Here is a 23925-nt window from a genome sequence, read left to right as displayed (position 1 = left end):
ATATGACTACTGATGTTTCTGCTTGGTTTTCTTAATAGTTAACTAATGATTGGACAAGGATTTCCTTACATGCCTGCAATCCATAAGTTCTCACAGCGCTTTCTGTGAGTGTTGGAGCATGTTTTCAGTGTTGAGACAGGCATTTCACAACCCTGCCTTGGCCTTCTCTTTCTGCTGACCCAGGGCAAAACGTCGGCCAGCCTGAGAGCCTAAGACTTTCTCAAATCTTTCGGGGCCACGAGCACAGCCCTGGTCATGCCACACAGCCCTGTACTTGCACCTGGCTTCTAGATTCCCAGGAATGTGTCCAAGATTTTCACCACCTCCCTCTTTCCTCTGGTTTTCCTTTTAAGATGTTTATCAGCCTGTTGTTTGCTCTGGCTATTGCTGCCCCAGGGAGCAGCAATGTTACACAATTGCCCATTTGTTTGTTTGTTCTAGACAAACACTTGCAAGGAAAAGGCTGTTAACACTGAAGAAGCTCTCAACCGTGTAAAATGAACTCAGTCCTTGTGAGTAGGATTTCCCCAGGAATTTCCCGACAAGTGAAATAATGGCATTTAACTGGGGGTGAAGATGGGCATGGGAGCAGCCCCAGCCGCCTCCAGTCCCCTCCAGGAACGCCACACTGCCGGTCTCCTTTCAGCATGATCGTGAGGCTCGTATCAAGGCTTCCATGAAACTGGGGAGGGGAGAACAACAGCAGGGCACATGGAAACCTCACAAAACCCACTCTTCTTTTTTTTCAATTTTTAAAAAATCTCTATGTATTTTTGAGAGACAGAAAGAGTGAGTGAGCAGAGGAGGAACAAAGAGAGAGGGAAACACAGAATCCAAAGCAGGCTCCAGGCTCTGAGCTGTCAGCAAAAAGCCCGATGCTGGTCTTGAACTCAGGAACCACAAGATCATGACCTGAGTCAAAGTTGGATGCTTATCCAACTCAGCCACCCAGGTGCTCCTTTTTTTAAATTAAAAAAAAAATTATTTATTTTTGAGAGAGAGAGAGAGAGAGAAACAGAGTACAAGCCGGGGAGGAACACAGAGTGAGACAGTATCTGAAGCAGTCTCCAGGCCCTGAGCTGTCAGCAAAAAGCCCTACGTGACTATCCTTTTTTTTTTTTTTAATGTTTATTTATTATGTATTTTCAGGGAGGGGCAGAGAGAAGAGAGAGAACAGGAGAGAATCCCAAGCAGTCTCTGCACTGTCAGTACAGAGCCTGACTTGAGGTTAGATCTCATGGAACCATGAGATCATGACATGATCCGAAATCAAGAGTCAGATGCTGAACTGACTGAGCCACCTGAGGGCCCCCAAACTTACTGTTCTTCTTGAATAAAATGCTCTTGGGACAGCCATAATTTGATTAATTTATAGAGTTCTAAAAACACTGCATTTGACACTTTTCCCCGTGCTTCCATTGCTTCTATGGAAGAGAGGATTTTCTGGGGTCCTTCCTCTGCCACTCCCACAACCATCCTGTAGTGCTTTTGATAAAACAAATGAAATACGAAAAAAAAGTAGCTCTAAAAAAGGAAATGGTCTTCCAAGCAAGATAGACCCTGGCTTTTTATCATCTGGTCGGGTCAGATAGTGACTGAAATTGTATTCAGTTCTGTGTTGCAATTTCCTCTGCAGCGATGGATGCCCAGAGCACTTTAAAAGTGGGTACCGGGACCATAAGAAATCTGAAGTATTGGAAAACAAGAAATGGCTAACGGGACAGGTTAAAGGTATTGAACCTGAAAGAGAGTCAGGATGACTATTTTAATTTTTTGTTTATAAAGGGCTGTCTTTGGAGAAGGGATGAGACTAATGTGTGTGGCTCCATTAGGCAGATCTAGGTATGTGCTACCATGAAGAAATAAGAAAAAAAAAAAAATCCTAACACCTAGAATGGTCCAGAAAAGAATTAGGCCTTGTCAGGGCACCTGGGGAGGCTCAGTCGGTTAAGCATCCAACTTCAGCTCAGGTCATGATCTCGCAATCTGTGAGTTCAAGCCCCCCATTGGGCTCTGTGCTGACAGCTCAGAGCCCAGAGCCTGCTTCAGATTGTGTGTCTCCCTCTCCTGTCTGCCCTTCCCCCACTCACACTTTGTCTCTCAAAAATAAATAAATATTTAAAAAATTTTTTTAAAAAGAATTGGGCCTTGGCATGAGGAAGTGAGCTCCTATCATTATAAATATCTAAGAAAAGTTGAACAACTTGTCACGATGTCCTTCAGCGGATAGAGTCATCGGTTGGCACAAGTTTTCTTTCAGCTTCCAGAGTCTGTGTTGTTTTAAAAAAGATTTAGGTAGTTGGGGCCTCATTTCCTAGACTACCCATATGTAGGTATTATGTCATAGGAGGTACTTTCTCTTGATACAACTCCTTTTGTCCTTCCTGTAAATACTATCATTATTGTTTAGGCCCCCATCATTTTTATAAAATTTATGTTATCAAACTTAGTAAATAATATGAATATAAATAAAAACCTAATTAAAAAATAAGATTGCATGGGGGTACCTGGGTGACTCAATTGGTTAAGCGCTGGACTTTAGCTCAGGTCATGATCTCACAGTTCATGGGTTTGAGCCCCGCATCAGACTCTGGGCTGACAGCTTGGAGCCTGGAGCCTGCTTCGGATTCTGTGTCTCCCTCTCTCTCTGCCTCTCCCTGACTTGTGCTCTGTCTCTCTCTCAAAAATGAATCAACATTAAAAAATAAGTTAAAAAAAGAAATAAGATTATTTAAGGGTAATGAAGGTGGGTTTTCTCCTAATTTCAAAGGGCACATGGCATTTTTTTGTTAGTCACCTGATATTTTTGTTACGTTCTTTTTATTAAATTCTTTTTCGTAATATTCAGGAAAATGCACCACAAAACCTTATGCTCCTGCTGCCTGGAATTCAGGGTTGAGGCAATATAAAGAGAATATAAGGATATGCTGAGTAACCTAAATACTTTGCATGGGTGGGCATGGAGCTGGACACACAGGTTGAGCTACTTTATTTCTCTGACAGAGGAATCTATCTTCTATCGGATTTAGACCAATTTTTCCTTCTTCCACATGGCAAACAAGTCTGAGGGTATTTTAACCTGCTTTTTCCCCCTGAGGATGTCTAGTGTTACGAGTAACCAATAGTCATAATTTCCTTAGTTATGAGGACAAAGTACAAGTCACCTTAGCCTCGTGTCATTCGAGGACGGTCTCCCCTCTGTGAATTCACAGGCTGCCACAGGAACATTTTCCAGCATCTAGCATTTTCGGATGTGGACGTTGCCAGAGTCATTACCCCGGACGCTTTCGTATGTCAAACCATTTGCACCTACCATCCTAACTGCCTCTTCTTTACTTTCCACACAAAGGCGTGGCATCTGGAACAGCGAAGGTAAGAATGTGTAACATTTGCTACTGTCCTGTTATCTCCGTAATTTGATAGTTCGAATTTTGGAAAACTTTTGTTCATTTCGCTTGGAGCGCTCGAAGCCACAGCAGGTCCTTTTCTGCCAGGTGCAGGTTAGTTAAGAACTTAATTGGCTTTTCCACCTACCTTCTTGTTTTTAATGTTTATTTATTTTTGAGAAAGAGAGGGAGAGAGCGTGCCAGTGGGAGCAAGTTGGCGGGGGGGGGGGCAGAGACAGAGGGAGACGGAGAATCCCAAGCAGGCTCCCCACTGGCAGCACAGAGTCCCATGCGGGGTTCAAACTCACAGTGAGAGCATAACATGAGCCGAAACCAACTCAAAACCAAAACCAAAAGTCAGACACTTAGGGATGCCAGGGTGGCTTAGTTGGTTAAGCGTCCAACTTTGACGCTTATGATCTTCAGGTTACGATCTTGCAGCTCAAGGGTTCAAGCCCCGCATCAGGCCCTATGCTGACAGCTCAGAGTCTGGACCCTGCTTCAGATTCTCTGTCTCCCTGTCTCTCTGTCCTTCCCTGGCTTGCACTCTGTTTCTTTCTCTCTCTCTGCCTCAGAAATAAGTAAACATTTTTAAAAAGCCCGCGGAAAACAAAAGTCAGACACTTAACCAACTGAGCATCCAGGCGCCCCTCCCTAGCTTCCCTTATTAAAACACCACCATTATATCCATGGAACAGCAGCAATAATTTTAAAAAGGATCGGATACCTTTCTTAACGATCTTAGTGTTTTATCTTATTAGCTTGAAGTAAAAACTTGAGGCACTTTCTTTAATGTTGTCTCTGATGCCCGTGTTTTTGAAAGCAGAGCCCTGTTTATGCTGCTTGACCTCTTTACCCTCAGAGAACCTGCGTTTTCTTTCTCTACAAGGAGGAGCTAAGGGACAGAGACACAGTTAGACAATAGTGTGAGCAGCATAAAACCCCAGAATTTGTTCTGAGCTCTTTTTCCTTTTGCTTTTTTAATGAGAAGGTGGAACGTTACCATTCTCATCTTTTCAGGTTATCTGCGCCTCTAGGTTTTCTTCAGAGGGAGATGTGGCTTGATTTTTACATTTAATCTCTGTAAGTTATTAGAGACCTGTGGTCTGCTTTACTTTGGATAGAGTCTCTCAGAAGAATACAATTTGTAGGGTGCTTTTCAAGAGACAAAGTGCTTTTGGTGTTTGCCTTTAACATAGTTTTGTTTCTCTGTCTCTTGCTTTTTTTTTTTTTTTTTTTAATAGGAATGTTTGCTTTCTTAAGACTTCCAAAAATGGGACCCCAAGTTCCCCTACTCCTCAGGAAAACACCATATCTGGATACAGCCTTTTAACCTGCAAGCAAACTTTGCCCGGTAATGTGATTCAGTAATGATATTACATAAAATGGATGAAATGTTTTGATCTTTTAACAAGTAATAGCAACGAAACAATCCTCAGCGTGCCAACAGCTTGTGTAAATGTGGCTTATTGCTTTCATTTTACGTCTTCTTATGTCTCTAATTCACACAGAGCCCTGTCATTCCAAAATTTACTCAGGGGTTGATTTTGAAGGGGAAGAGTTGAATGTAACCTTTGTTGAAGGAGTGAATGTTTGCCAAGAAGCTTGTACTAAGATGATTCGCTGTCAGTTTTTTACTTATTCTTTACTCCCAGAAGACTGTCGAGGAAAGAAGTTAGTGAACCTTTTTTTTTTTTTTCAAAGAAAGTCAACAAGACAATTTTATGAATTATCCTCCTCTGTGAAGATCTAATCCTTATATCGACCCTTTTATCGAGGTGCAAGTGTTCCTTACGATTATCTTTGGATGGGTCCCCAACTAGGATTACATATGAGACGCGAGTGAGCTCTGGGTATTCTTTGCGGATGTGTAAAAGTGGGGACGGTTCTGGTGAGTAAGCCTCACTTTTTCACGGAACTGTAAAGGGCTGTCTGTGTTATTTTGATAGCTTGCCTAACCTCAAACATTAGGATTATGTATTTCATTTCCCTTGGCTAAAGAGAGCTCTGATTCTCCTCTGCTTCCAACCATTAACTTTAACACGCTCTTTTCAGTCTGCACAACAAAAACAGACACACGCATTGTTGGAGGAACCAACTCTTCTTGGGGAGAGTGGCCTTGGCAAGTCAGCCTGCAAGTGAAGCTCACAGCCCAGAGCCACCTGTGTGGAGGGTCGATCATTGGACACCAGTGGGTCCTAACTGCCGCCCATTGCTTTGACGGGTAAGTATTGGGTGCATCTTATGGAGGGTCTTATCTTGCCTTTTTGTCTTAAAAAATCTAAGTTCAGTTTCTTGATCATCACGTCAGTTTATTAGTTGAAGTTTATTCTTGAATAAAAGACATTTTAAAGCGGGGCTGATATTCAAAATGGTGACCAAGTAGGTAGGGCCTGTCTGAGCACTGAGCCATCAGCACACAGTGTGGCCTGTTTTCAGGACTGACTGATGTTCCGGGGGGCTATCACTCCTACTTTAAAGAATAACAAAAAAAAAATGTCCCGCCTGCTGCCACCTCCATCCGCCGCTCCCTAAATGTATTCTTCAAAGACTTCATTTTCAGGCCTAGAGAGATTTTACTTTAAGCTCTCTGAATCACACATATGCTAAATAATATTAATAGTGAAAACAAAAATGTGATAGTTTATTTCCCTATATGTTTCAGAGAATAAATCTGATATAATATTTCTCTGTTATTGGGCAAATTGTACATGTGGCAGGATTTTAAAGTTTTAAAACACTCAGACTTTATAGTTAGAACAGGGCATGAATCACAGCTCTGACACTTATCAGAGGTATGAATGACCTTGGGCGACTTGTAAATCTCTTAGCTTTATTTTCCTATCCGTGAAGTATGAGTAATAATAGTATTTAATTCACAAGGTTGTTAGATTAAGTGACATACTTAAAATGCTTAGTACTATAGTTGGAACATAAATTTTAAAAAAATAAGCTATATTTAAATAAGAAATGTAAAAATAGATGAAGCATAGTAGTAAGCAAGAAACACTAATAGCCCTAAAATAAAAGATAGTTGGTCTCTCTCAAGAAATATTTCGTTTGTGTGAAATTCTCCCTCTTCCCCTGTCGAAAAGATAGGGCCGGGGTTGCATGAGTCCAGATTGAGGATACAGCTGCTGAAATATATCAGGGTCGGTGGCACAGGTGGGCGGAGCAAGACTCCTTCATGGTCACCGCATAGCATCATGGGGCCCCAGTCAGCAGAGCATGGGCATTGCTAAGGGGAAGGCTATTGACCTGGAAGGAAGACCCCATGAAGGGAAACAGTAGATCCCCTTTTTACTAAATGCATCCCAACTTAGGGCCAAGAATTTTCATCCTTTTTTCTCAGCTTTACTGAGATATAATTGATATATAACATTGTGTAAATTTAAGGGGTGCAGTGTCATGATTTCACATATGCAGGCATTGCAAAACGATTAGCCTATTAAGGTTAATCCATGCATCCATCACCACACAGAAATACTGTGTATGTGTGTGTGTGGTGCGAACTGAGACGATTCACACTCTGAGCAACTTTCAACTATTTCAGGTGTTGTTAACTAAGGTCACCATGCTGTATGTTAGGTCCTCAGAACTAATCATGTTATAACGGGAAGATTGTGCCCTTTGACCCTTTACTCATTCCTGCAATGACACTCTCCTGATTGAGGTGTCTCCAAGATGACAGGAATGAGGAATGCTCCAAGTTCTTAGGAAATTTCACTCGGCCTCTCCTGCTCCGTGGTCTTCAGTAAACAGGTGTTATCCCGCATCCCTTTTTTCTCCAGCTTGGCCTTAGGGAAGTCTGCTGGCTTGTCTGCCTTTTTCTTTCTTTTTTTTTTTTTTACATTGTTACTCTAATAACTTAATATTTATTTTATTTTATTTATTTTATTTTATTTTATCTTTTTACAGTTCAGGAGATGGTTTATTGTTTTTCCTTTTATAGATTATTGTCAAGTTGGTTTCCATATAACACCCAGTGTTCATCCCAAAAAGTGCCCTCCTCCATGCCCATCTCCCTCCTCTCCCCCCACACCCATGAGTCCTCAGTTTGTTCTCAGCATTCGAGAGTCTCTCATGGTTTGCCTCCCTCCCTCTCCTCCACTGTTTTTTCCCCTTTTCCTCCCCCACGGTCCTCTGTTAAATTTCTCCTGTTCCACTTATAAATGAAAATATGTGGTATCTGTCTTTCTCTGCCTGACTTATTTCGCTCAGCATAACTCCCTCAAGTGTCATCCACGTTGCTACACACGGCCAGATTTCATTCTTTCTCATTGCCACGTAGTATTCCATTGTATAAATATATCACATCTTCTTGATCCATTCATCAGTTGATGGACATTTAGGCTCTTTCCATAATTTGGCTATTGTTGAGAATGCTGCTATGAACATTGGGATACATGTGCCCCTATGCATCAGCACTCCTGTATCTCTTGGGTAAATTCCTAGCAGTGCTATTGCTGGGTCATAAGGGAGTTCTATTGTTAATTTTTTGAGGAATCTTCACAGTTTTCTAGAGGGGTTACACCTGTTTATATTCCCACCAACAGTGTAAGAGGGTGCCCGTTTCTCCACATCCTTGCCAACATCTAGAGTTCTCTGATTTGCTCATTTTAGCCACTCTGACTGGCGTGAGGTGGTATCTCAGTGTGGTTTTGATTTGTATTTCGCTGATGATGAGGGACACTGAGCATTGTTTCATGTCTCTGTTGGCCATCTGGATGTCCTCTTTGGAGAAGTGTCTGTTTGTCTGTTCATGTCTTCTACCCATTTCTTCACTGGATTATTTGTTTTTTGGGTGCAGAGTTTGGTGAGTTCCTTATAAATTTTGGATATTAGCCCTTTATCTGATATGTCATTTGCAACTATCTTTTCCCATTCCATCGGTTGCCTATTAGTTTTATGGATTGATTCCTTTGCTGTGCAGAAGCTTTTTATCTTGAAGAAGTCCCAATAGTTCATTTTTGCTCTTGATTCCCTTGCCTTTAGAGATGTGTCTAGTAAGAAATTGCTGCAGTTGAGGTTAAGGAGTTTGTTTCCTGCTTTCTCCTCTCGGGTTTTGATGGTTTCCTGTCTCACATTCAAGTCCTTTATCCATTTTGAGTTTATTTTTGTGTATGGTGTGAGACAGTAGTCTAGTTTCATTCTCTTGCGCGTTGCTGTCCAGTTCTCCCAACAGCATCTATTAAAGAGATTGTCTACTTTCCATTGGATACTCTTTCCTGCTTTGTCAAAGATTAATTGGCCATACATTTGTGGGTCCAATTCTGAGTTCTCTATTCTATTCCATTGGTCTATGTGTTTTTGTGCCAATACCTTACTGTCTTAATGATGACATCTTTGTAGTAGAGGCTAAAGTCTGGGATGGTGATGCCTCCCGTTTTGGTTTTCTTCTTCAATATTACTTTGGGTATTCGGGGTCTTTTGTGGTTCCATACAAATTTTAGGGTAGTTCTAGTTTTGAGAAGAAGGCTGGTGCAATTTTGATTGGGATTGGATTGAATGTGTAGATTGCTTTGGGTAGTCATGACATTTTAACAATATTTATTCTTCGGATCCATGAGCATGGAATATTTTTCCACTTCTTTGTGTCTTCTTCAATTTCCTTCGTAAGTTTTCTATAGTTTTCATCATACAGATCTCTTATAACTTTGGTTAGGTTTATTCCTAGGTATTTTGTGGGTTTTTTGGGCAATTGTGAATGGGATCCGTTTCTTGATTTCTCTTTCTGTTGCTTCATTGTTGGTGTATAAAAATGCAACCGATTTCTGTACGTTGATTTTATACCCTGTCACTTTNTTTATTCCTAGGTATTTTGTGGGTTTTTTGGGCAATTGTGAATGGGATCCGTTTCTTGATTTCTCTTTCTGTTGCTTCATTGTTGGTGTATAAAAATGCAACCGATTTTTGTACGTTGATTTTGTACCCTGCGACTTTGTTGAATTCATGGATCCATTCTAGTAGGCTTCTGGTGGAGTCTGTTGGGTTTTCCATGTAGAGTATCCTGTCGTCTGCGAAAAGTGGAAGTTTGACTTCTTCTTTGCCAATTCTGATGCCTTTTATTTTCTTTTGTTGTCTGATGGCTGATGCTAGGACTTCCAGCACTATGTTATACAAGAGTAATGAGCGTGGACATCCCTGTCGTGTTCCTGATCTCAGGGGGAAAGCTCTCAGTTTTTTCCCCATTGAGGATGATATTAGCTGTGGGCTTCTCATAATTGGCTTTTATGATGTTTAAGTAAGTTCAATCCCGACTTTTGCAACGGTCTTTATTAAGAAAGGATGCTGTATTTTGTCAAATGCTTTTTCTGCATCTGTCGACAGAATCATATGGTTTTTATCTTTTCTTTTGTTGATGTGATGTATCACATTGATTGATTTGCGAATATTGAACCAGCCCTGTGTCCCAGGAATGAATCCCACTTGATCATGGTGGATAATTCTTTTTTTGTGCTGTTGAATTCGATTTGCAAGTATCTTGTTGAGGATTTTTGCATCTGTATTCATCAAGGATATTGGCCTGTAGTTCTCTTTTTTGGCTGGGTCTCTGTCTGATTTGGGAATCAAAGTGATGCTGGCCTTGTAGAATGAATCCAGAAGTTTCCCTTCCACTTCTATTTTTTAGAATAGCTTGACAAGAATGGGTATTAACTCTGATTTAAATGTCTGGTAGAATTCCCCAGGGAAGCCATCTGGCCCTGAGCTCTTATTTGTTGGGAGATTTTTGATAACTGGTCCAATTTCTTCACTAGATATGGGTCTGTTCAGATTTTCTATCTCTTCCCGTTGGAATTTTGGTAATTTGTCCATTTCTTCTTTTTTTTTTTAATTAAAAAAAGTTTTTAATTAAAAAAAGTTTTTAATAGTTTATTGTTAGTTGGTTTCCATATAACACCCAGTGTCCATGTCTTCTAAGTTGTCCAGTTTGTTGGCATATAATTTTTCCTAGGGTTCTCTGATAATTGTTTGTATTTCTGAGGAAATGGTTGTAATAAATCCATTTTCATTTGTGATTTTGTTTATTTGAGTCCTTTCTCTTTTCTTTTTGAGAAGGCTGGCTAGAGGTTTATCAATTTTGTTTATTTTTTCAAAAATCTAATTCCTGGTTTCATTGATCTGTTCAACTGTCTTTTTGGATTCTATGTTGTTTATTTCTCTCCTGATCTTTATTCTTTCTCTTCTTCGGCTGGGTTTGGGGTGCTCTTGCTGCTTGGCTTCCAGTTCGTTTAGGTGCACAATTAGATTTTGTATTTGTGCTTTTTCTAGTTTCTTGAAATAGGCCTGGAGTGCAATGTACTTTCCTCTTAGGACGGCCTTTGCTGCAATTCAAAGTATTTGGATTGTTGCATTTTTATTTTCATTTGTTTCTATATATTTTTAAATTTCTTCTCTAATTGGCTGGTTAGCCCATTTGTTCTTTAGTAGGGTGTTCTTTAACCTCCATGATTTTGGAGGTTTTCTAGACGTTTTCTTGTGATTGATTTCAAGTTTCAAAGTATTGTGATATGAAAGTGTGCATGTTATGGTCTCAATGCTTTCATATATATTGAGAGTTGCTTTATGACCCAGTATGTGATCTATCTTGGAGAATGTGCCATGTGCACTTGAGAAGAAAGTGAATTCCATAGCCTCAGGATATAGAGTTCTAACTATATCTGTCAAATCCAACTGGTCCAATGTGTCATTCAAGTCCATTGTTTCTTTAATGATTTTCTGTCTAGTTGATCTATCCATTGCTGTAAGTGGAGTATTAAAGTCCCCTGCTATTAGCACATTTTTATGAATAAGATTGTTTCTATTTGTGATTAATTGTTTTATGTATTTGAGTGCCTTCGTATTCAGAGTGTAGACATTAATAATTGTTAGCCCTTCCTGATTAATAGACCTTGTAATTATTATATAATGCACTTCTTCATCCCTTGTTACTGCCTTTACTTTAAAGTCCAGTGTGTCTGATATAAGTGTGGCTACTCCAGCTTTCTTTTGACTTCCTGTAGCATAATAGATATCTATCCATCCCCTCACTTTCAATCTGAAGGTGTCCTCAGGTCTAAAATGAGTCTCTTAAAGACAGCTAATAGATGGATCTTGTTTTTTTTTTTAATCCATTCTGCTACCCTATGTCTTTTGATTGGAGCATTGAGTCCATTTATATCAGTGTTATTATTGATAGGGTCATTGTGTTCTTTGTAGGATTCATGCTTGTGGTGGTGTCTCTGGTACTCTGTGTTCCTTGCAACATTTCCCTCATAGAGTCCCTCTTAGTATTTCTTATAGAGCTGATTTAGTGGTGATGAATTTGTTCAATTTTTGTTTATTTGGGAAGACTTTTATCTCTCCTTCTATTCTGAGTGACAGGCTTGCTAGATAATGGATTCTTGGCTGCATATTTTCTTCTGTTCATCCCATTGAAGATTTCCTGCCATTCCTTTCTGGCCTTCAAGTTTCAGTAGATAGGTCTGCAACTACTCTGATAGTTCCCTTTGTATGTTAGGGCCCTTTTATCGCTAGCTGCTTTCAGAATTCTCTCTTTGTCCTTCTATTTTGCCAGTTTCACTATGACATGTCATGCAGAAGATCGATTTCGGTTATGTCTGAGGGGAGTTCTTCGTGCCCCTTGGATTTCAATGTCTGTTTCCTTTCCCAGATTGGGGAAGTTCTCTGCTATAATTTGTTCAAGTACTCCTTCAGCTCCTTTTTTTCTTTCTTCTTCTTATGGATATTGTTCCATTTGATTGCATCACTCGGTTCTCGAATTCTCCTTTCGTGCTCCTGGATCAATTTATCTCTCTTTTTCTCAGCTTCCTCTTTTTCTATAATTGTGTCTTCTAATTCACCTATTCTCCTCTCTGCCTCTTCAATCTTCGCTGTAGCTGCCTCCATTTTATTTTGCATCTCATTTATAGTATTTTTTTAATTCATCACAACTATTTTTAAGGTACATTATCTTTGTAGCAGTAGCTTCTCTGGTGTGTTCCATGCCTTTTCAAGCCCAGCAGTTATTTTTATGACTATTGTTCTAAATTCGTAGTCAGTTATGTTGCTTATATCTGTTTTGAGCAATTCTTTAGCTGTCATTTCTTCCTGGAATTGCTTTAGAGGAGAGTTCTTCCGTTTCATCATTTTGGCTAACTTTCTGTCTCTTGTCAGTTTTAAGAGTTTGTGATGCACTCCACACCTGTGAGTACTGTTATATTAAAGGAAGCTCATTGACTGTCCAGGGCCTGTCCATTCAGGCAATGTTCTTTTATTGGTGTCCCTTGGTCTCTCTTGTTGTGTCTTTGGTTTTTTGTTTCCCTACTTGTAGTGATATTTGGGACTCTGTGCCATGTGTACTTTGGCTTGTTTCTTGAGGTAGCCCTGAAAAGGAAAACAGACAAACACACAAGGAACAAAAGCATGGAAACGCACAGACAAATCAACCTAACAAGCAAACCGAAAGAAAAAAAGAAAAAGGAAAGGAAAAAAGACAAAGGACAGTCTAAAAGCATAAAACCAGAAACCCCGCTACAAATAAAAAGCAGGATGAAGGCAGTGTTCATGTCAGAGCATATACAACGAGAGAAATGACAAAGGTGGGGAGAAAGCAAAATTGAACATTGACCAGGCGGAGAGACTAAAAGGCTTAATTCAGAGAGAGAAACCGGAGAAAATGTAGGAGGCAAGAAGAAAGAAACAAAGATAATGTTACCCAAAGAAACTATATAGTCTGATTATTCCAGAGAGAGAGAAAGGAAGGTAATGAAGGAGGTGTAGAATATGCATCAAGAGAATGAATTAAATGTGACTGTTTAGCAAACCAATAACCAGAGTGCCTAGTCCATTGGAGTGGAGAGATAAGAATGAGACAAGGGAAAATATAGCAAGAATTGATCTAGAGTTAATCAAGGCAATGCATCAAGGTTGGTCTTGCCCCAGGCTCTGGTTAAAAAAAAAAAAAAAGAAAAAAGCTCTCCAGCACACATGGGCGTGGCTTGGTGTAGGCTGGTCTCACCTCCATTAGGGTCTGTGGTGGGCTCCCTGAGGCCCTGCCTAGGTGGTTGTGGGGAGCAAACTGATGGCGCCCCAGTCCCTTCTAGAACGAAGCATTGCAAATCACTCTTTTGGGTCCAATCTCCTTGTGCCGCAGGCATAGCCAAGGCAGGCCATGTTCTATGTCCCAAGCCCTGACTTGTTTCCAGATCTTAGTCCCAGCGCTTTAATGATACTGCCAAAAATGTCATCCTGCAGGCCAGGCAGCTTCCTAGCCAGGGATAGAGTAGGGGGAGTAAGAGAGCAGTTTCTCCTGTCACTGCCTGGGACCGGGGTGCCCAGCCCAAAGAAAGTGCCATATCTAGAGATAGGATATTTCTCAGAACACCCTGCGGTTAGAGATGGGATGATAGGATCCCTCTCCATCCTCAGCAGAGGTTTTTCTCTTCTCCAGGGACAGTTCTGTGAGCAGTTTCACCCACTCTTTCTCTTCCCCTCGTCTCTCCGCAGAGTGGGCTCCCTCCCCTCTGTGCGTCCAGGCCCTGGCCTGTTTTTATCTTTCCCAGTTTGCAGTCACACACCTCTGAGCCCCTTTTCTTAGTAGACTCTCTTTTCCTCCCAGACTCCTGTGGTTCAGTGTTCTATGGCTTCAGCCCTGCCTTGTTTGAGAGATGTGGGTAGTCAAAAAGTACGGAGCTCCCGACTTCTCCGCCATCTTGCCTCTAGCCCCTTGTCTGCCTTTTTCTTGAGCCACCTTGGAGTTTTGCTTTGAGCCCTGCACCCAGTGCTCCCACTTGTGTTACTCCAGCCAGAGACCTAGATAGATCATTATTCTGCAAGTTTATTTATTTTCACAGAGAGAGAGAGACAGAGAGAGAGAGGACATGAGCAGGGGATAGGCACAGAGAGAGGGAGAGAGAATCCCAAGCAGGCTCCATGCTGTCAGTGCAGACCCCAATGTGGGGCTTGATTTCATGAATCATGAGATCATGACCTGAGCCAAAATCCAGAGTCATTCACTTAACTGACAGAGCCACCCAGAAGCCCCTAGATAGACAGCATTTTAAATAACACTGAAGCCTCCCTAATTTTCCCAGTGAGTGGGCTTGTGTAACGTTGGTCTGACTTCTTGACAATTTGGGACAATGGAAGCAATTGCTTTGAGGTTTGGTGAACTGAGCAGGATTTTCCCATAGTAAACCGTGAATCTCTCCCAATCAGTTTCTCTCAGGACTGGGACAGCAACGTTCTTCTATCTTTACTTACAGTAAACATGGAATAACTACATAGATGTACATTCTCAGTATTTCTAATAAAATCTTTAGAGATTCAGGACTGCTGTTGGTAGTGATGACAAATCGCCAGGGAGCAAAATTAGGTAAGTAAAAATATCCCATATGTAGTATTTTCTTCCCAGTTCTTTTTTTTGAAAAGTAAAGCGAAAGAAAAAGGACCAATATCAAAGCCAGTCTTTCTGGTTTCAAATTGGTATTTATTTTTTTCTCCCAGGCTTCCCCTGCCGGACATTTGGCGCATTTATAGTGGCATTTTTAATCTGTCCGAGATAACAACAGAAACTCCTTTCTCACGAATAAAGGAGATTATTATCCACCAAAATTACAAAACCTCAGAAAGTGGTGATGATATTGCCTTAATAAAACTTGAGGCTCCTTTGAATTACACAGGTACGTGGCATATTCGAAGAGACGCTAGACAGCTGAGTTCAGCAGTTTAAATTTTCACTTCAGTTTGAATAAGAGGGCAGAATGCGGACAGGTTGTCTTTATTTCCTGGTTAGTGGAGTGGGAGGAAAGCTGAGAATTGCCAAGGAAGGTAACATCTGTGATCTGGATAAATATCTTCTACTTAAGGGTCAAGACACATTAATTGGTTTCTTCAGGTAAGAATACAACCACCTCTACACTAATGAAATACTGCACATAGGAAATGGCCATTTGGGAAGCCTAGATCTCTTTGACAAAAGTAGCGGAAATACAATTGCCTGAGGCATAGTAGGAATACGTGAAGGCAAACGGGGCCAGGTCATAATTCCCAGGTCGAACGTGAGTAGAGACTGATGCAGAAGGAGGTTCTGGGATGCCAGTAGCATGGTGGTTGGAGGTGTGGCCTTTGGAAGAACTTTGCTCCCCAGCTGGTGAATACCCACGGTGCCCAGTAACCATCCTGAGACCCCCAGCAAGTTGCTCCTACCTCTTGGCACCTCGAATTTCCTCATCTGTAAAATGAGCATGATAATGACCTGTTCGTTTGTTATAAAAATTGTCAGTTAATAATTTAAAGCACTTAAACACACTTAAAGTAGTGTCTGGAGATACTGTTACTACTCTTCAAAGTATCACACATAGGATAAAACACAAGAATTTTTAATGCTCTTGTCCGAAACTTTTGTTCTGAAGTTTAAGATTTAATCCAGAAACTTTGACACCAAGCATGTCATGTGAAAATGACTCTGGAGATGAGAAATTTTCTTGAGTCATTGACCTCAGCAGTTGAGGAGAAAGCAAGAGGGTCATTGACCTTGGTGCTGCTCTATAAAAAGAGAACCTAGGAAAAGGAGAGTGTATATTTTTAAAGTCAAACTCCATACCTTTATTTAACCAAACTCTACTTTAAAAATTACCTTTCAGAATTCCAAAAACCAGTATGCCTACCTTCCAAAGATGATGCAAAAACAATTTATACTAATTGTTGGGTAACTGGATGGGGCTTCACGAAAGAAAAAGGTACGGCATGACATTTTAAATGTTGTCCTTAAAAGAAGCCTTATCTCACCTCAAATATTTACTCAGTGATTTTTGAGAAGATGTATTTCTGGAAATATGGGTCTGGAAAAATGTATAAGGTAAGCTTTTAAGCATCTTGCTTTATAATAAAGATCACTTGTGTGACTTCACATAAAGGTTTGGTTCCATATAGGGCTAGCAAGACCATTCAAGCCCATCCTATCCTCAGTGTTAATAGTGTTCCAGTCTCTTCGCCATTGTCCTGCCTTGATATTAAGACCAAGAGCATAGGCAGGCAAACCATCTCTCTTTCTGGAAGGCTCTTACTCTTTAATTAATTTATTTGTTTTAATACATCCTTCTTGCAATCTGATATAGCCTATGAACCACTTCTGGAATGGTACTTTTGAATGCTTAAAGAAAAAACACAGAAATATGAAGGACCACAATGAAATTGCAAATGAGTTATCAAAATACATTTAAGAGGATATGTTACAGTAATATATGAGTTTCTTTATTAATATATGAAATAGCAAGTTGTTCAGGTACCTGCCATAATTTTGAAATTGTGATGAGCACCAATGATATTTACCATTATCTGCCACAACTGTAATGTGCAAATATCATAACCGTGACACCAAAATATCTGCACTTTCTATTGATAGCAAGGTTGTAGATACTACCAATACTCCCTTGTTTCGGGCTTGCCTTCATAATTCCAAGGAGTTAGACTGAAGTTGGAGATCGGTGAAAGTAAAGATGTGTTTTCCGATCCAAGTTTATAGAACAAGTGAATTCTTTCTGTGGATCCCAGTTTAAGAACCTCTGCTCATGGGTAGTTGGTATATTTCAATTGGCCTTAAATTTTCTAGGAAACATACTATTCTCCCTTTTCAAAACTGTTCCTGCAAGTAATATTTGCATCATTCTTTACATATTCAAGCTTGTCACGCTCTTTCCTGACTTACCCCTTTACTCGATGAATTCAAATTTTTGAAATTTTCAACAAGTACCTTAAGATAGGAAGAAAATTTAAAAGCACCCTTAACTAAATAAGGAAGGTTCCCAAGGGGAATCTGGACAGTGGTAGAAATTTAATTATTTGTCAATAAATTGTTCTTCTTGGAAGATACTTGGATTTACTCAAAGAACAAGATACTCCTCTGTTGCCAGAGGTCTGGTGGTTTCCCCTCCACCCACTGAAATTGTATATTTTAAAATGATCATGTTGAATATATAAAACAAAAGCTGAGAGGCAAGAACTTCCAGATTTGGGATTGGAAGTGATAAGAGGGAATTTCTGAGAGATGTCTATTGAGATGAGAAGACGGAGGACATGGAAGAGTTGTCGTAACATTGCACATCAGAGACCAAAACATGGCATGCATGCTCTCTCTCTCTCTCTGTTTCTCAGTTTTCCTTCTCTTTTACTCTCTCTCTGTACGATTAATGCTACTTTCTCACCCTTACTATTTTTAATCTAAAGAAATGACCTTAATGAAAAGTTTATTATTCTGATTTGCTTTAAGACTTTAGTATTTTTCATACTTATCTTATTTCTTCCTTGCGAAGTTACATATCGGTTACCTCATAGGGAAAATCCAAAATACCTTACAAAAGGCAAATATTCCTTTGGTATCAAGCGAAGAATGCCAGAAAAAATATAGAGATTATGAAGTAACCAAACAGATGATCTGTGCTGGCTATAAAGAAGGAGGAAAAGATGCCTGTAAGGTAATACGTTTGATGGTGCAAAGAACACACAGTAATCCACTTGAGAAAATTAGCTTCAAAATATGTTTTGCATAGTATGTTTCATTATATTTCCCTTTAAAAATTCAGAGGCAAATAATCTGGCAATTTTGTAAGTAACCTTTAATAAATATATATAATTTTATTATATATATATTATAATCTATGCAGAGGCATATTATGTTTAAGGGAGCACAATGGTACATATAAAAAGTGTACTAACATATAGAGCATTAGATTTATTTGACCCTGAGATTATGATGTCAACATTTCCTTGTTGGAATAAACAGAAAATGCAACAATACGTTGAATTAAATTATTTTCATCACATTCAACAACCAGTGAGGAATGTAAGACAAAGGTATAATAAGCTGTATGTGTGTGGTGTGTGCAGTGACTACAGAATTTTAAAGGCACATCTGTCATACTTTCTATTATTTTATTTTTCCACCCACTGTGACACAGGGAGATTCAGGCGGCCCCTTAGTTTGTAAACACAATGGAATATGGTATTTGGTGGGCATCACCAGTTGGGGTGAAGGCTGTGGCCGCAGAGAACAACCAGGTGTCTACACCAAAGTTGCTGAGTATGTGGACTGGATTTTAGAGAAAACACAGCTCAGTGATGGACATGCCAGCCTTTGATGAAGTCACCAGCATGAAGAAGCTTTTGAGAGGTGGGAAAAAGTCCAGTTTGTAGCATAAGTTTTACAGCCTACGTCCAATTCAAGTCCTGAGCCGTGGGGTCCTCGTCTGCAAAATCATGGCGAGTGGCATCTACCTCGTGTCCTTGTCATGAGGGTTAAAAGAGACAATGCATACAGAGCTGCCGAGGACAGTGTGTGGCATGGGCTGGCTTTCAGAGTTCCGTAATAATGCTAATAACGGGAGATAGCAAATGAACGTTTCCATGATTATTTGTTGTGCAATAAAATGGCAAAAGAATGTGATGTGAAAAAGGTGTTTTCTTCTGATTGTGAAGCAGAAGGGAAGGTAAGTGACTCCAGATTCTAGCACCGTGCTTGTGCTGGCGCCACTCTGGATCACACTATATCTTAGAAACAGGAATTTCTTCTCTCTTCCTCACCTGCATGGTCATTAAAACCTACCACTGCCTGCCTCGCTTGGGCCAGAGGGACAGCAAGCTCGCATTTTGTTTTGCCAAGTAGGAGGGAAGAAACCTGTATAAGATTCACTTTTCTAAGAAGGAGATGGATTTTCTGAACCTGGGAGAATAATAGTGCATCTCTCCTTTTTTTTTTTTTTTTACGTTTATTTACTTACTTTGAGAGAGAGATAGAGAGAGTGAGGAGGGGAGGGGCAGAGGGAAAGAAAAAGTCCCAAGCAGACTCCCACCATCTGTGTGGAGCCTGATGTGGGGCTCGAACTCACAAACCGTGAGATCATGAGCTACACCTTTTCATCTGGGCCTCCTACCTTGTTACCTGGCACTGTCACACAGCCCCGGGCTGGGCATTCAGGAGAGGCTGGCAGGCCTGCAGCTACTATAACGGGCACATCACACAGCCTTCGAGAAGGGCAAGGAGTCTGCCATTCGGGGCCGGGTGGGGGATGTCAGTGGACATCGGGTTCAGCAGTAGTAATTCAAGAAGCAGTTAGGTATGAAGTGTTTCATAAATTCAGTCTTATAAATTCCCTTGTGGTAGGGAGTCGCCCTTGGAAAAATTCGATGTATATCCGTGTGAAACCCACATTCCAAACATGCCAGTGATTACCACAGCTGGTACTCGGTCATTGGATTCAATTCAGTAAAACTGACTTCACACTTAGGAGAGTTCACCATTTATAAAAAATATTGTGTAAAACAAGTAGAAAAACAGAAAAAGCGAAGTTTCTGAAAATATTTTCTCTGTCCACACTGAAAGGCACCCTGAGTCGTAGAAAGGGCCAAAGATGGAAGGGCCGGAGCGAAACTAGAAGTCTTGCTTCCTCACAACCCCCACGATAGGGAAGTGTTTACTCCAGAAGTAAGTGTTCTGAATTTTATAAAGTCTGGCTGGGTTCTATGAACGAATTAAAAATAAATACAACTTCAGCTTTCACTTGGGCATGCAATAACGAGAGCGGTCTTTGTTCCGTGTTAAAACGAAAAATAAGTGGCTTGCTACCAGAATCTTTTATCTCTGGCTTTTAGGATTAATTCTAACGGGTGTTTGAGCAGGACTTTGGAACGCTTGCCGGGCAACCACGGGTCAGGGAATGACCTCATTTCGGCAAAGCCGGGAGGAGAGTTTTGAACTGTGGACTTGCCCTGGGGTGTGAGTGCCTGTGTTACAGCTGCCGGTGGAGCCAGTGGTACAGGAATGGCCCCCGTTACTCACCGTGTTTTCACAGAAGGGTGAACAGAGGAGCCCTTCACATAGGAGGAGCCTCATGGGACTGAGAAATGTGCGAGAGGCTCAGGAGGCGAGGGGTTGGGATGACTTCCACCTCACGAGGAAGAGTGAGGAGGGCACATAAGTCACTGGCCTTGCTGTTCAGGAGAGGGTGGTGGCAGTGCCAGGCCCGGAAGCCAGCGCCGCTCTTCCCGGGGCACCAGCATTTGCACGCGTGGAACGCACAGCACAGCATGACCTCATCCTCAGCATGATCCTCAGCATCTGTCTCATTCTCACCAAGGTGTGCAAAACCTCTAACTTAAGTTTAAAACTTTTAATTATTGCTGACCCCCTATTTCCTCACCAAACGGTGAGCAAATTTGAAGGAGGCTCTTTTTCATTCATACTGCGTCTAAATGGGTGTTCAGTAAATGTGTAATGAATAAATGCATCTTTATTCTCAAGAGGAGGCAGTGGAGGCTTGAGGAGGTAAACAGACTAGCTCAGGGTCACGGGCAAGGACAGAGCTGGACCGAGCGTGGCATCCATATGCCCCAGGTATGTCTCCAGCCCCTCTCATGTCGCCTCACAAAAGGTGACAGGAGCAACTGTAACCACCATTCGTTACCTTCATTATCCTCTAAGGCAGCGGCTCTCAGCTGGAGACAACTCCCCCTGAGGGGACATTTGGCAACGTTTGAAGACATTTTTGGTTGTCACATCTGGGCAAGGGGGTGCTATGGACACCCAGTGGATAGACGCCAGAGATGTTGCAAACCATCCTACAGGCCGCTGGACAGCCCCTCATGACGAAGAATTATCTGGTCCAAAAACCAATAATGGCAGGGTCGAGAAACTCCCATCGAAGGTCAGCATTGACACAACAAAAAGGGGATATTTCAGGGACATCAAGAATGAGACTGTCGGTCATGAGAGGCTGTGCCCTCTTTGAAGGCAAATCTTGATGAGAGAGAGAGAAGCTCCAAGAGAAAGCTGACTGTGGCCATGGCTGAGAAAAGGAGTCTCCACTCCAGTGCACCTGTCCCAGATGGGGATTTTAGGTCATCAGTGCTCCTAAATTCTGACTTGCACTTGGGTCTCTGCAGACTAAGTTCTGGATTCTTCCCAAGATTTCGTCTAGTAATTCCCCATTTCCATTAGCCTTCAAAAGCATTATATTTTACTGGGTTGGGGAGGGGGAAACCTTTGCCTTTAGGATAAAAGTAGTTGGTGTTAAAATTCTAAACTGCAATGGCATTAGTTGAAAGAGGTCTTTAGAATACTTACCGTTAGTTGGAAAGGAAGGTCTATTTAATCTCAAAGAATTTGAGCAAGTAAGACTCTTATTGCACTTTTACTCGAATGGACAAAGATAGTTTGGAATTTTTATATTATTTCAAAAGCTTTAGAGATTTCACTAACTAGCTCAACCAAACTTAGGAAGTTATTATTTGGTTTCCCAATGAAGTCTTGTTCTCATTAGAGTCTTTCTGTTTCTCTGAATAGGGTTGGAAGGTTATCGTTATGGTCTTTTCATCAAAGCTTTAGGATAGAGATGGGGTTTCATGAAGTAAACAATACGGGGATGTAAGGACGTTATATAACTTTACATATCAGTTTTCCATGAAAACCTGCCTTGGCATAAATTTGCCCTTCTGTGTTTGAGCTTCACAGAAAGCAGTGCGTCATAAATATCCACTTTTTGTGTCACTGGAATGTGCTTCATTTTAAGTGGGAAACTTGAGAAAGCGACTAAGGATTCTTTCTGCCAAGACAGGTCCCCCAGTCTTGGCAATAGATGAAATAAAAATATCTGCAGAACTGCCTTCCTGATAGAATGCCACACCAGTCCTTAGCAATTTGCACAAAGACCTCTTCTGAGTCCACATCCCCCTTAATTTTCTGCCCTATGGGACATAATGCTGTCTTCTCTCTTCTTTTCAGAAAGTGTTCAGTTAGTTTATAAATAGCTTCAAATCTACATTACTTCACTAATTATCCTCTCACTGTCTCCTTCAGTAAGTTCTCTTTTTCCATAGTTCTGTTTCCGTAAGAGTTTTAAAGGTGGTGTCCAGTGTTCTTAATCCTGGGTCACCTCTCCTCACAGGCACTTGGCCACTGGGAACTTGGACTTCCACACTTTGAGAAATGGTTCAGATAAGGGCAACCTAGGTATAGCAGACATAAAGTGAAATTGTATCTGTCTCCAAATATTAAAAGACTCAAAGTAAGCTAGTGGCATTTTCTAAGTTCAGAAGATCACATTCACATCACCACATTGTTCCTAAACAAAGTACAATATTTCTGCTGATACCAACAACTTAGAAGGATCTCAAATGGGAAGGAAACCTGTAATTTTATTTCTCCTTTCATCTTCAGAATGTTTTTTCTAAATTATGACTGCATTTGTAAACCTAAAATCATACTTGGCTTTTCTATGAAAAATTAGAAGTCGTCTCAGAACCATAAAATTCTCTCTCTAAAATTTATGTATTTAGTTTTAGTTTTGTTTTATTTTTGCAAAGGAACTAAGATTTATGTGAGTCAGACATATTAAAAAGGGTTTTTCGGGGGCTCCTGGATGGCTCAGTTGCTTAAGTGTCCGACTTTGGCTCAGATCATGATCTCACGGTTTGTGAATTGGAGCCCCACATCAGGCTCTGTGCTGACAGCTTCAGATTCTGTGTCTCCCTCTCTCTCTGAAACACTCCCCAACTTGTGTTCCCTCTCTCAGTCTCTCAAAAATGAATAAATGTTAAATTTTTTTTAAAGGTTTAAAATTTTTTTTTAAATTTCTTTTAGGTTTTCAGAAGATCACATATAAATCCTAAGGCTCGTTATTGTCTAATATTATAAATGAGGAAACTGAAGCTTAGAGAGATAAAGCAACTTGGCCAAGGACCCACAGGTAGCTGGCTTACAGTGGAGGAAGCCGGTTTCTGCTCAAGTTCCATGCCTAGTACGCGAATGAATAGTAACAGAGGACATGCCCCACCCATGGCTTCTATAGAGCTTTTAGCCCTTCTTTCAAGGTCAATGGGAAGGCGCTTTACAGGTACATCCAGGTGAAACCCAGGAAGGTGTTTCACAAGCTTGCCTATGAACTGCAGCAGGTCCTATCACCAGGGGTGCCTTCCAAGACAAAGAGAATTGACCTGTTATTTGTTGATGGCTTGCAAAAGCTAGACACATGACTTCCCAGCTCTCCTTTTGTCTCTGAGCACGGCAGACCTCTGAAGAAAGACAGGAAAAGTCCCACCTTTCTCCTTTAAAAAAAAAAATAAGTTAGACTTTCAGCGTTTGCAAGATGGATAAAGAGCTTGGCCTCTTGGCACTAACCATATCAGCATAACCTCGGAGGAGGCAACTTGATATAAAGGGAAACTGAATCTAGGAGAGGTGGGCACCTACCATCCACCCATTCCTTTCTCCCCACCCCCAATGGGTGAGGTCCCCGCTGGTATATTGCGCATCAATAAGTCCATCAGACCTTCCTTGTTTTCTTTGCAGACCGTGAGTCTCAAGCTAGGCTGGCGTTAATGATTAACAGCTGAAGTTTGAAAGTGTGGTTAAGTGTAGCTGTGGCTAGCAGGCATACTAATATGAGTGGCCAAGTGCTAAGCCACACAGACAAATCCAAGTTCTCTAGCAGTCTCTCTGGGGTCATTAAAAAAAAAAAATACACGGTAAAATAAGAGAAAAAGGTTTAATGTATTGAAAGGGCAA

The 23925-nt window shown here is 40.9% G+C and overlaps 1 protein-coding gene across 1 annotated transcript in view; it reads left to right on the top strand.

Annotated features, from left to right (window-relative positions):
• The window catches only part of KLKB1 (kallikrein B1), a 32056-nt gene extending 13251 nt beyond the window's left edge, over positions 1-18805 (top strand). Inside the window, exons 7-15 of the mRNA XM_039241215.1 lie at positions 3213-3372; positions 4631-4740; positions 4898-5060; positions 5165-5277; positions 5442-5610; positions 14874-15049; positions 16013-16108; positions 17703-17842; positions 18326-18805. Of these exons, the coding sequence (XP_039097146.1) occupies positions 3213-3372; positions 4631-4740; positions 4898-5060; positions 5165-5277; positions 5442-5610; positions 14874-15049; positions 16013-16108; positions 17703-17842; positions 18326-18505 (1307 nt within the window). The 3' untranslated portion in view covers positions 18506-18805. The remainder of the gene's footprint in view (positions 1-3212; positions 3373-4630; positions 4741-4897; positions 5061-5164; positions 5278-5441; positions 5611-14873; positions 15050-16012; positions 16109-17702; positions 17843-18325) is intronic.
• The last annotated feature ends 5120 nt before the right edge of the window (positions 18806-23925 follow it).

The sequence above is a fragment of the Hyaena hyaena genome, unplaced genomic scaffold, assembly GCF_003009895.1.
Source record: "Hyaena hyaena isolate Hyena2069 unplaced genomic scaffold, ASM300989v1 scaffold_190, whole genome shotgun sequence".
In the NCBI taxonomy this organism is placed as follows: Eukaryota; Metazoa; Chordata; class Mammalia; order Carnivora; family Hyaenidae; genus Hyaena; species Hyaena hyaena.
Note: the sequence above shows the minus strand (reverse complement) of the source record. Positions and strands in the feature narration are given on the sequence as shown.